This window comes from Propithecus coquereli, unplaced genomic scaffold, assembly GCF_000956105.1.
Source record: "Propithecus coquereli isolate 6110/MARCELLA unplaced genomic scaffold, Pcoq_1.0 Scaffold81, whole genome shotgun sequence".
In the NCBI taxonomy this organism is placed as follows: Eukaryota; Metazoa; Chordata; class Mammalia; order Primates; family Indriidae; genus Propithecus; species Propithecus coquereli.
The window spans coordinates 2,711,049-2,723,409 of NW_012154285.1; the positions used below are offsets into that span (position 1 = coordinate 2,711,049).

At 61.4% G+C, this 12,361-nt stretch overlaps 1 protein-coding gene across 1 annotated transcript in view; it reads left to right on the plus strand.

Annotated features, from left to right (window-relative positions):
* NCOR2 (nuclear receptor corepressor 2) overlaps positions 1-12,361 on the plus strand; it is a 169,527-nt gene that overhangs the window by 12,757 nt on the left and 144,409 nt on the right. Inside the window, exon 2 of the mRNA XM_012663494.1 lies at positions 6,763-6,960. Coding sequence (XP_012518948.1) covers positions 6,856-6,960 — 105 coding nt within the window. The 5' untranslated portion in view covers positions 6,763-6,855. The remainder of the gene's footprint in view (positions 1-6,762; positions 6,961-12,361) is intronic.

Consider the following 12,361-nt stretch of genomic DNA (forward strand, 5'->3'; position numbering starts at 1 on the left):
TCCATCCATCCACCTATCCATCCATCCATCCATCCATCCATTCATCTGTCCATCCATCTGTCCATTCATTCTCCATCCAGCCAACCCCTGTTGAGTATCTGGCTGGACCTGTGGACTCAGCCCATCACTGGACGTCAGCTCTGGTTGGCAGCATTTTTTGTCTGATGTGGTCGCTGCCGTAGCTTGGTGCTCAGACAGTGCTTGCACATAATAGATGCTCAAATAATTTCCGATTTGACAAGATTGGGGCAGAGACTGGGGTTTGGGTTGGGTTTGTCTTGCCCAGTCTCCTCCTGGTCTGTTTTCATAGCGCCAACACCTCCGACATCCTCCCACTCCTGTCTCACCCCCTGGGATGTCGGCTCCACGAGGGCGGGGCCTTGGGGTCAGTTATTTGCTGGTGTGTCCCCAGCACCCGTCACACAGTAGGTACTTGCAAAGCATGGAGGACAGAGCCGTGAGCCACCCGGCCCGGCGAGGCTCACCCTTGCCACATCCCAGGGGCTTTTTGCGTCTCAGGACTCACTTGAGGGCCTCCTTCCTGAACCGTTCCGGAGCCGTCCTGTGCCAGGAGTCCCTGCTGAAGGTGGCCGTCGAATACTTGGCTGGTTCCCCGATGTTTACAGCGTGGCAGGAAGTAAACGCGTGAGGCGTGAACAGCCAGGTTCACCGCAGCTAGTGTTTGGCTGCGTCTCACTGCACCGCCCAGGACCACGTCTGCCCAGGAGTCCTGCCTGGCTGTCGAGCTTTTGTTGAGTGAATATTGATTAGATGCCTACTACGCGCCAGGCTCTGGGGATAGAGCGGTGAACCAAACAGAGACTGATTGAGCACCTGCTGAAGTAGACGGTGTCCTCCAAACACACGTCCACCAGGAACCTGTGAACGTGGCCCTATTTGGAAAGAGGGTCTTTGCAGGTGTCGTGAGTTAGAGTGGGCGCGAAATCCAACACGACCGCTGTCCTTATGAGAAGGGGAGACTCGCCGAGACAGGAGCCACGGGGAGGAGAAGGCCATGGGAGCACGGAGGCAGAGATGGGAGTGACGCAGCAACACGCCGGGGGACCGGAAGCAGAAGAGGCGAGGAAGGCCCCTTCCTGGAGCCTGTGGAGAGAGCGAGTCCTGCCGCCACCTGGCTCCAGAAGGACGATGGGAAACATTTTTGTTGTTTTCAGCCACCCAGTCTGTGGTCCTGCAGCCCGGAGACCAGGACACCTGCTGCGTGCCCCGCCCCGCGCCAGGGGACTCAGCCGGGCCGAGCACCAGTCCGTTGAGCGGGGAGGGCGGCCGGGGCTGTGCGTCGGGCCCCGGACAGGCCAGGTGGGGGTGGGGGCTGACACACGCTGTTCCCACCACCGCGGCTCCTCCCGCCCCAGGGAGGCTGTCCCCGTAGGCTTCCCTGGCACCCGGCAGCGCTGTTGAGCGTGCACGTGTGCGCACGCGCTGTGGGCGCTCTGTGCCTGGCAGACTGGGCTTTAATTCGGAGGTGCCCCCACCTGCCAGGGGTTCCAGAGTCAGCGCCCGTTGGTTCCCAGGAGATCTCTGGCCCGTGCGGCGCAGACAGCTCCGCCGCCTGCCGTCCTCCCCGCCGCCGCACCGCTGCGTACCCCCGCCCGCCCCGCTCCCCCAGGCGCTGATTCCACCCTCCCTGGCGCCGCACCAGGCTGCTCCCGACACGGAAAATCTGTGGAATGTGTCTCGGTGCCATCCCTCCAGAGCTGGATGCAGGGTGGGGGCAGGAGGCCCCGAGGAGGCTTCCAGGCCCCCAGGAAAGGGGCCTCTGCCCGCCAGCTGGAGGGTGGATGCACGAGTGGAGGTTTCGGGCATCACTCGCCTGCTGGGCAGATTCCTTCACTGAGCACCTACTGTGTGCCAGGCACCTCGAGGGCTCTTAGGCGCGAGGCGTCGGTAAGAAGGGTGGCTGAGACAGCGGAGCGCGTGTCCCTGTCACTGTCCTGTGGATCTGCACGCCCTACCGAGGCGCACAGCGGCGGGGACTAGGGGACGTGGGCCAGCAGGCGGGTAGGGGCCGCCAGGTCGGACCGCGGCTTGTGGGCAGCGAGGGCCCTTGCTGTGCGTGCTGCCTCCCGCGCAGGCGCGGTCTGGGGCCAGGCCCCCTGCGTGCCGTGATCGGGGAGCGCCCTCCGTGGGCCACGTGTGGCGTTTTGCTGTCACCCTTGGGTGGGCTCGGGGGCCAGAGAGCCTCTGTGCTGGTGTCTGATGTCCGGTGCCACCTGGGCCAGCAGGCCCGTTAACCTCGCCAGAGCACTGCTTTTTCCTCCTTGGTGGCCTGGCCTTGCTGCGTTGCCTTGCTGAGCACCTGCTGTTTACCAGGCCGTGGGGCAGGAGCTGCTGTGTGGCCAGCCTGCCGCTGGGGGAACTGAGGCTCGGAGTGAGGTGTCAGAAGGACATCCTCCTGTACTCGGTGAGGAGCTGCTTCCGAGGCCTGCGGAGTCTATCCCTTCCTGGCTTTCATGCTGTCTGCCCGCTTCCCCTTCTTGTCACTGCTGCCCCGACGCCACCGACGTCCTCTCCGGGATGTTTTCTGTAGCCTCCCCAGGTCTCCCTGCTCCATGCTCGCTCCCCACACTGGCTGCTTGTAAAACACTCTGAGCCTCTGCTCTCCCTCTCAACCGCCTTCTGTGGCTCCCCGTTGCCCTCAGAACGAAATCCATCCATACCATGCTCCTCCTCCGATGCTCACTCCGTGAATTTCTCAAACACAGGGTGCCTGCGCTCACCTCTGGGCTCGAGCTCAGGAGGTGCTCTCTGCCTGGAGCACCCCTGCCTCTCCGTCCTCCCAGCTCTCCCTTCCTCACCCCCTGGAAGTTCTCCCTCGTATCCTCTCACTTGCCCCAAGGCTGGGCTAGGTCTGGACGTGAGGAACCCCTGTCCTCTTCCAGCAGCCACTGTCTGCTGCTTGTCTGCCCTGCGGGGCCTGGCCCCTGCCTCCTTCACATTGAGTCCCCAGCACCTGCCCCGGGGCTCAGTGAGCAGTGGGGACCCCAGAGTGTCTGTCAGTGAATGACTGCCGACCGGCCTCTCCTGACCCCAGAGCGGCCAGACCCTGCGGTGACGTCGGGGCCGTTGCGTCCGAGTTCCTCCTCCAGACCCTCCAGTCTCGCTCACCCTCGCCTGCCCCCACGATTGAGGAAGTAACATCGTTTTTCTCCTCGGCGTTCGCCTCCAAACCTTGTTGATGAAAAGCCAAAGCTTAGGATTTTCTTTCGCATTTGTAACTGCACCCACCTCCTCTGCTTTCAGAACCTTCCCGTGACGTAGCCAAACCCCACACCCTCTAGCAGCCACTGCCCTCCCCCGACCCTGGGACCCACACTCTGCTCTCTGTCCCTCCGGATTTCCCCGTGTGCACGTTTTCCATACGTGGAATCACGAGATATGTGGCCTTCTGGGCCTGGCTCCTTTCATTCAGTGCCACGTTTTCTAGTCCCTCACGGTGCAGCCTACCGGAGCTCTGTTCCTTTTCTTGGCTGAGTAATGCTCCACCGCACGGGCAGGTGGGAATTCGAACAGGCGAGAATTCGGGCTGTGTCTGCCTTTGGGCTGTCCTCGGTAGTGCAGCTGTGAACGTGCGTGACACGTTTCGTCTGAGTCCCCGTTTCCAATTCTTTGGGGTATATGCCTGACATTGCTGGGTCATACGGTAGTTCTGTGTTTAAATTTTCAGGGAACTGCCAAACTTTTTCTAAAAAAATTTTTTTTTGAGCTGGCAACAGACGTGGCTCAGGTTGGGAGGGGGTGGAGATTGGGTTTGCTGAGCTCGTGGTGAGGGAGGGTGGCACCAGGTCACCAGAGCCACCCGCTGGCATTGGGCCCAGGCTGCACGCAAGGACATGGGGCTGGGAGCTCCAGCCCCCAAGCGCGGCCGGGGGCACCTTGTGAGTCACAGGGAGCCGGAAGTCAGCCGGCCCCAGGGGTGCTTCAGGAGCGTGTGTGCACCGTGGGGAGCACGTGCCAGGGGCCTGCCGTGCCCAGGCGGCATCTCATCGGGCAAAGGAGGTCAGAAGAGCTATGGGTGGATGAGACCTCTGAGCCACCTTTCGCAACTCAAAATCCAACAGCAATTTCGAAGTTGCCCGTGGTGCCCTTGGAAGGGGGCAGCTTCCTGCCGAGCTGACAGCCTCGTGTGCTCAGAGAGACTGGGGAGTTGTTCAAAATCTAGAGAGCGGAATGGAGTTTGCTCTGCCACGTCTGATGGCCAGGGTCTTCTGGGCTTTGAGCCAAGCTCCAGCAAGGGGGATTCTGGAACAGGGCCCAGCCCTGGTGGCCACACCTGCCCCCTCTCCCTGGGGCGGTTCCTCATCTCTGGCTGCAGGGCGGATGCCATGTTGCCTTTGGTGGGGCCGGACAGGGCCAGAATAGCGTCCCTTGCGGCTGCGCTATGGCTGCTTTGTTGACAGTGCTAGCGACAGTCATGAAGGCAGCTCTTGTGTGCTGAGCGCTCACTGTGTGCTGGGCGCCTGTTGAATGCATGATCTATGTCACCCGGCCTTTCTTGCACTCTGGGCTGCACTCATGGGAGGACCCAGGTGGTGGTAGACGGACAGATGTTTTCATGGACATGATTACACGTTTGTTTTTTAGATTCTTTCCATGTATTCCATGTGGCACTGGGTTTCTGTGTATTAGTATGTATGCTCGTTATAAGTTTCTTTTGTACGTAAAGTTTTGCCTAACTAAATGAAAGTGACTCGCTTTGATGAAAATTGTTAAGTACATGGCAGGAATGGGGCTAGATGGGCATGACCTCAGCAGCAAGGGTGGCGCATGGATGTCCAGCGTTTAGGGAACACTGTGTGCATTTGTGTCATCTTCGTGTTGACTCTGAGTTGTGGGGACTATGATCACCCCCATTTTTCAGATGATAAAACTGAGGTTCAGAGAAGGGAAGTGACTTGCCTAGCGCTACAAAGCTTAACCGTGGTGGAGCAGGACTTGTTTCCATGTTCGTAAGAATTAAATGGTACATCCTGTTTCGGTGGCCAGGAAAAGTCCACATGGGAACCTCCTGATGTGGTGGCAGGTGTGTCTGTCTTGGCATTGGAATTCTGCAGCTTTTCATTGTCTGAAGCCTCGACAGCACCCAACTGAAGGATCGCTGACTCTCCGATGCCTTCTTTTTCCCTGTTTGAGTTAGAACTCTTGGTGGCAGGTGACAGAAACCCAGCTTGGCTGGCAAGGACGAAATGCACAGATGGAGCCTTGGCTCCCCCAAATGAAATGAGCAGCCTTCGGTCTGCCTTTGGGCACAGTTGTCATCAGGGTGTGACTGCACTCGCTTTCCGCCCTTCGGCTCTGCCTTCCTGCTGGTGGGCATCGTTCTCTGGCAGGCTCCTGCCACGTGGTGGCCCTGAGAGCTCCAGGTTCTCCTCATTCCTAGTGTAGATCCCTTCCTTGCTCCTGGTCCTTCTAGCCAAAGTCTCAAGACTGATTCTCATTGGCTCAGATTGGGTCACATGCTCATCCATGAACCAATCACTGTCAGGGGTGGTGGTGCAGGAATCTGTTTGGCTAGGCCTGGATCACATGACCATTGCTGTGGTTCCTGAAAGGAAAGTCAAGTCCACGCTCGTTCCTCTGGCCCTCCCGACCTGAATGGGCCCTCCGACATTCCTGCACATGAGACCGTAGGTCTCTGGGGTGTCTACCCGCTTGGAGAAGGAAGTTACCAGTTCAGGGTGGGGGCGGGGGGCGTAAAGGTGAAACTGTGGCGACTGGGGTGCGACCTCTCTCCCCTCTCCCTGGACCACGTGGGGGCAGCCCGGCCCCCGTCGGATGGCCACAGCCGGGGCGGCCCCCGCGCCTCTGTGGACTGTCCCTGGCTCTTGGGGTGTGAGTGGAGTGAGGGGGCTGGAGGGGGTTTGCCGGTGGCGGGGCCCGATGGACGCATCTTCTCACGGGGCTGGCAGTGGGGGGTGTCGGGGAGGCCTCCGTCCGGGCACTGGAGCCACTGTCACCCGGGAGTGGGGCAGTGGCCTGCGGAGAAAGGGGAGAAGGGTCGTGGGGGCTCCCACAGGTTTCTTGGCAGCATCCCGCCGAGGGGCTCCCTTGCTCCTTAACCCGGTTTGTTCCTCCCCTCTGGGTCTCAGTTTTCCACTCTGTAACTGAGATGGATCCACTCTGTAACTGCATCTGGCTGGATGCAGGCGGGTCCTCTCCTGCGGAAAGCTCCGTCCGTCTGCCCCCACGCAGGGTCCAGGGCCCGCTGGCTCCTGTCCTGCCCTTGGCTCTTCTGGGCGTGGCCCTGGGCTTCCTAGTCCTTGTCACCTCCCAGCTCGTGTCCCACGTCACGGCGTCATCCTCCTGCACAGTGTCACAGGGAACCCCAGCAGGCCCGGCCTTGCCCTGGGTCGAGCTGTGGCCTGTGGTCTGTGCGAGCCGACCCTGGGCGCCACCGCCCGGGACGCTTGTGTGAGCCTCCCCCACGGGCCACGCCCCTCGGGACAGGCCCGCAGCCACGTGTCTGAGCTGCCAGAGGCTTTCGGAGAACCTCGTCCCAGTGACTCAGAACCCGGAGGGAGGCTGGGTCGGGGAGTGGGGCTTGGGGGGCGGTGCAGAGTGGGGGTCCCTGTGCTGTTGGCGGGCAGCGAGCGTGCCGGCGCATGGAGGAGGGTCCACGCGGACCCCGCGTGCGCGTTGTTCCTCGCAGGGGCCCCAGGCGTGGCTCAGGGACCCTGCCACAGTGCCACGAGGAGCCAGCTGCCCGGGCTGATCTTGTTCTCTTTTCCGGTTTTCTCACAGGTGCCTGTGACGGGGTGGACCCTGAGCAGATGACCAGGACTAGCTTTTAATCCTCGGCGGCGATTACGAGAGAGCCCCCGGACCCCCACCGCCATGTCGGGATCCACGCAGCCCGTGGCGCAGACGTGGAGGGCCACCGAGCCCCGCTACCCGCCACACGGCATTTCCTACCCGGTGCAGATCGCCCGGCCACACACGGTAAGGGGCATGTGTGTGCCCGGGGCCACGTCTGGGGCCCTGCTGCAGTCCCAGTGAGTCCCGCCCTGTTCCTCCTCCTCGCGCCGAGCTGGCGTGGCGCCGGCTCCCAGCCCCGGGCAGGCGGGACGCTTCCACAGGGGCCCTGGCCCTGGGCATCTGGGACAGTCTCTTTGCTTCCATTTTAAAGCTGGGAAGATGGAGCTGGGGCTCTGCCTCTCTCTTGATTGGCAGTGGCATTTGCATGCAAACATGGAGCGCCTGCTGTATACACACCTTCCTTGCAGCCCAGTCTCACCTCTGCTTCCTCCCTGCTGCAGGACTGGGGAGGCTTCCTGGGCCCGTAGGTGTCACCCCCGTGTCTTTCCTGACCCCCCCCGGGCCTGGAGTTCACTTCCTGTGGCGAGGTGTCTACAAGACACTGGCCAGCCCCCGTGACATCTCTGAATCCCTGACTGTGGGGTGCGGGGGTCCAGGTGGTGGCTCCGCTCGCCGGGGAGCCCGGCCCGTGGCTGGGGCGGGTGATCTGGCCCGGGGAGCAGGTGGCCTTGGTGTGGCTGCCCCCCACACATGTGCACTCTCGATGGGGTCTCCTAAGGCACACCCCTGTGTCCCACCCGCGAGCGGGAGGCCCACTTCCTGCCTCACCTCTTGCTGTGTGGTTTGGCCGGGAGGGTGGCCCTTTGTTTTGCTCTGTTGGCACTTATTGGGCACCTACTGCGTACCGTGTCTCTGGGTGCTTGCCACGGGGCCCTCAGAGTCTTGGGCTTACCCTGTTTGACCCCCTGGCTGCTTGGTGAGGGGGCGTGAGGCCTGGCGTTCACGGACAGGGTAGAAGCTGACTCTGCCGGCCTCCGTGTGTGCGCATGTACACGTGTGTGTGTGTACACGTGTGTGTGTGTGTGTCCTGCCTGGCCAGTGCGGTCCCTCCTCATGAGACACAGAGAGGAAGAGGTGTGGGGGGGCATTGCCATCAGCCAGCGTATGAACTCACCGGCCCAGCTTCGGGGAGTCCTGGGCGCTTTGCAGAGCCAGCTGCAGGACGCGGGTGGGTCGCGGGTTGCTGTGTGACAGCGTTCCCCAGACAGAGTCGCTGGACTCTCACACAGCAGCCTCGTGCACGAGCAGCTCATACTGTCGTCCCATTTTGCAGATGAGGAGACTGAGGCCAGGAGGCTAAGTCACAGGCCTCCGGCTGGATCACTGTAAGGAGGGCGCCTGCTGCAGCAGCAGGGTTTAGAGCCCTTGCTATGCGTTGCCTCTATTTCTTGAGCACTTACTGTGTGCCCAGGGCCGAGGCATATGCTCCTGGTGGGAGATTATTATTGAGCATTGAAATCATCATCTGCATCATTCTCACCAACAACAATAATAGAAAGAAGAGCTCGAGTTAACTGAGCACGCACTACACTCTCGTTAATTGAGCGTGTACTACAGGTTGAGTGTTGTTGTTCAAAGCCCTTTGTGTATACAGTTGCAGCGGATCCCCTGGTCACCCCAGGGTGGCGACTGTTCCGATCTCAGCTTTGTAGGTGGGGAAACGTGTTGCAGGTGAGGAAACCAGACAAATTGCTTAAGCTCGCTGAGCCTTAGTTTTGTCATCCATAAAATGGGGTTACTCAGAGTGCCACCAGCCAGATTGTCGTGAGGGCCCACCCTGATGATCTGACCAGATTTCTCATGGCAGTGCCTGGCACAGGGTGATCCTGAGTCCACATGCTGTCGTTACTACTTGTTCCTGTCACTGCAGCTGCCTGGATGGGGGACCTGCCTCCCCTGGGGCCACTGTCGGATGCCTCTGGCTTCTGTCTCCTTTGTCCTCCTGTCCTGCCGGAGGTTCCCGCCCATCTCCCACTGCGTGCCCCAGGGGCTCAGCCCTGGGGAGACCTCAGGTCCTGTGGCCCCTGCCCTTTGCCACAGCCGGGCCCTCTCTTGGGCACTTGTGGTCACCGCTGACCCCAGACGCCTCCCACTCTCCTGCCGGGCTGTCAGTGACACAGGATGTGGCTGCACAGGACTGAGCGGTCCCCGCTCCCTCCAGGCAGGAGGCTGAGGCCAGGGGTGAGCAGGGCCTGACCTGCAGCCACAGGGTGGAGCGTTTCTGCCTTTGTGGGGGGCAGCGGCAGAGCCCACCTGCGTGCGCTCCTCCCCGGGGGGCTGCCCGAAACCCGGCCACCCTGCCTCAGCTGGGGCTGCCCAGCCGTGGGCCCCGCTTGCTGCCCGAATGGCAGGAACAGGAGTTCTGGGCACCCCGGGGAGGGGCCGTGCGTGTGTCCGGGCCGGAGCTGTTTTCCGTGGCGGGCTGGAGGTGAGCGTCGGCTCTGCAGTCTGGAGGTCCCTCCCTGGCCGTCCCTCACCCCCTAAAACCCTTCCTGCCTGTTGAACGGAAGGCTTAATTTGGGGGTGCTTGTGTGTAGAGGCCTGGACCCCAAGATTGTGGAGAACCCCTGGGTGCCCCTGACCCAGCCTCGGCCACTCCAAGCTCCGTGCGCCTCAGTCTCGGTCCCCGTCCCCTGTCCCCAGTCCAGCTGCACGCTCCCCCTGTGCCCTGGTCTCTCCTTCCTCATGGTCCCGCCGCCCTCCTGGACAGACCCAGCCCCCGCGTCTTTCCCTGGGGCCCTGGGGAGCCAAGCCTCTCCCAGCGTTGAAAATCCCGCAGCAAAACACCCACAGACGTTATTTTTCCGGAGACCCCCACCCCCACCCCCACCCCGGCTCCTTCTGGGCTTTCTGCGGCCCAGCCCGGTTCTGCCTTCTCCCTGCGTCCTCTGGGGCCCCTGTGTCTCCTGCGCTCCTCCTGCCCTTGGGCTGCGTGAATGAAGCCAGAAGCAGGGACACAGAGTCTGGGTCCCGGCACCACCCCTTCCTGCTGCGTGGCACGGGCAAGTTGCTTAACCTCTCTGTGCCTCAACATAGAAGGGCAGGTCACGGCTCCGGTTCTGGGGCCGGATTGCTTGCGTTCGTGTCCTGCATCAGTGACGTCCTAGCTGCGAAGCGTGGGGCGAGTTACTTAACCTCCCCGTGCCTCGGTTTCCCCATCAGCTGAGCAAGGATAGTTACAGGATCATAGGGTCAAATCAGTTGACGACGCAGGGCCCTTTGCATCGTGCACGCAGTGGGCAGCCAGTCATGTAATGACGGTGACGATGATGACGCCATTATTGCGACATCGCTGGCAGTGTCCGTCTCTGTAGCCCCAGGATACTTTTTGGGCCTGTCCTCTAGAGCAGGGGCCAGTATTCTTCTCCGCCAGTATTTCAGGGCTTTGGGCCGTGCAGCCCGTCCACGCCGCCGCCGCCGTGCGGGAGTGGCGCAGCCGGTATGCGGGAGCGGGCGCGGCCTCGGGCCCCGCGTGCCGACTCCTGCCCTAGACCAGTGTTTATCGGACTCTGTGGGAAGGACCAGACTGTTTAGTTTCCGGTTTGTCACCAGCCGATACAGGGTCCTGTCCCACAGACGCGGGGCCCGGGCCGGGCCGAGCGCGGCACTTGGATGCCGGGGTCCTGCCGACACGCCAAAGGGGTCTGGACGCTGTCCTGGGCCGCGCCCAGCGCATGGCAGACGGGTAGCTTTTTGGACCTTTCGGGGCGGTAGCGCCGCCCTAGGCCAAGGGTCAGAAGCCTGCCCGGGCCGGGCGGGGACACGTGCATGTGTGGGGACAGGGGGACGGGGGGAGCGGCTGGGAGGTTGGGGCCTGTGCCCGTGTCCTGAGTGCCCCGGGGGTGTCTCTGGTAGCTTTGTGGCTCCGTTCGTGGCGCTTGTGGATGGCGGGATGGTTTGGCGCAGGATGGACCTCTTGGGAGCCCCTGTGCTGGGAGACTCGTTCATTCGTTTGGAAAATACCTGTCAGGCATGTCACGTGGCAGTCCTGTTCTGGGCCCTGGCGACGGAGCTGAGAACCAAACAGATCAGCATCGCTGTCGCAGGGCGCGGATGCCATCTTGCACCCACGAGCAGGGAAGGAGAAGAGCGTCTGGGGGAGTCCAGATTTAAGTCTGGAGTCAGGGAGGAAGCCTCACTGAGCAGCTGACTTTGGAGTTGAAACTGGAGGAAAGGGAGAGGGCCCAGTGCATGGGAATCTGGCCGAGGAGTATTCTAGGCAGAGGCGCAGCAGGTGCAAAGGCCCCGAGGCAGGAGCTCCCTTGACTGTAGCCCCATCATGCCAAGAGGAACCCATGAACCCGGGCTCTGGGAATGGGCTGAAATCTTCCTTTGCTTGTCACAGGCAGCCCCAGATGTCTCCTTGCCCCCTTCTGGGGTGAGGAACTCCATCCAGGGGGGCCGGAGAGGAGCATCCCCCACAAACTCCTCCTCCCAGCCCCTTACTCAAACCTCCCTGGGATCCGGATCTAGCATTGTACGTGAGCCCAGACGCCCAGGGTCGTGGCCCCCCGACCCCGGCATGTCTCGCTCCCCCAGGACCCAGCCAGGGAGCAGGGAGGCACCAGCTGGGATTTCCCCCTGCGTAAGTTGCTTTTCCACGGTGGTCTGTCATGAGGGTGTCATTTATCAGTGGCCCCAACTTCCAGCTTCAGAGGTGCCATGGCTGGGGAAAAGCCCCAGAGGCCACGTGGGTGTCTCGCCCGGATGTGCTTTTCCTGTCCCCCTCTCTGAGCAGCGCTCTGGAAGCCGGCGGAGAGGCCAGGGCAGGCTCCCTCTCCCCAGTCAGGTTTGCTGCTGCCATCCGCTGGGGTGGGTTCAGAGCCCAGGCCTGTCCCTGGTTTGTGCCTCTGCAGAAAGCCAGCTCAGCCTCTGTCTTGCATCTCAGAACCTGCCCCTCCTTGCTGTGTGACTTGGACAAGTCTCATACCCTCTCTGGGCCTCAGTTTTCTCATCTTGGTGTGGGGCTCCCCATTATACCTGCTCCTTGGGGTTGCTGTAGAGATTCAGTTGGTAAACATATTTAAAGCATTTAGCTGCAGGTGTACACAGTAGGCAATTTATGAATGTTGGATATTATTATTATTGTTGTTATTGTTAGCATCATTAATGTTGTTGTTATCACTTGGGGAGGTCCCAGCCTGGGTGTGTTCAGGCTCGTGGGACCACTGTGGGTCAGTTTCTTTCTCGGGGTCTCCTCAATTCTTGCCCTTGGGTGGGGGGTCCCTGGGCTCAGCCCCGGAGACCTGCTTCAAGCCATGGAGTGGAGACCAGTGTAGACACCTGCAGAAACGGCCGCCCAGGTGCTCCTTGGATGATCTCCTAAACCGGGACACTGTGGCCCAGGAGTCCGTGTGTGACCTCCCAAGCCCCTGCCCCGGGGCCACGTGCTGCCTCTCGCCTCTTCCTGCCTCTGTTGGCAGCTGTGGCGCCATCTTGCCGGGGCCTCTCCCGAGGGATTGGACCGTCTGCCTCTTTGCTCATTTTGCTTTTGTGCGGGAGAAAGCCGGCGGAGAGAATCTTC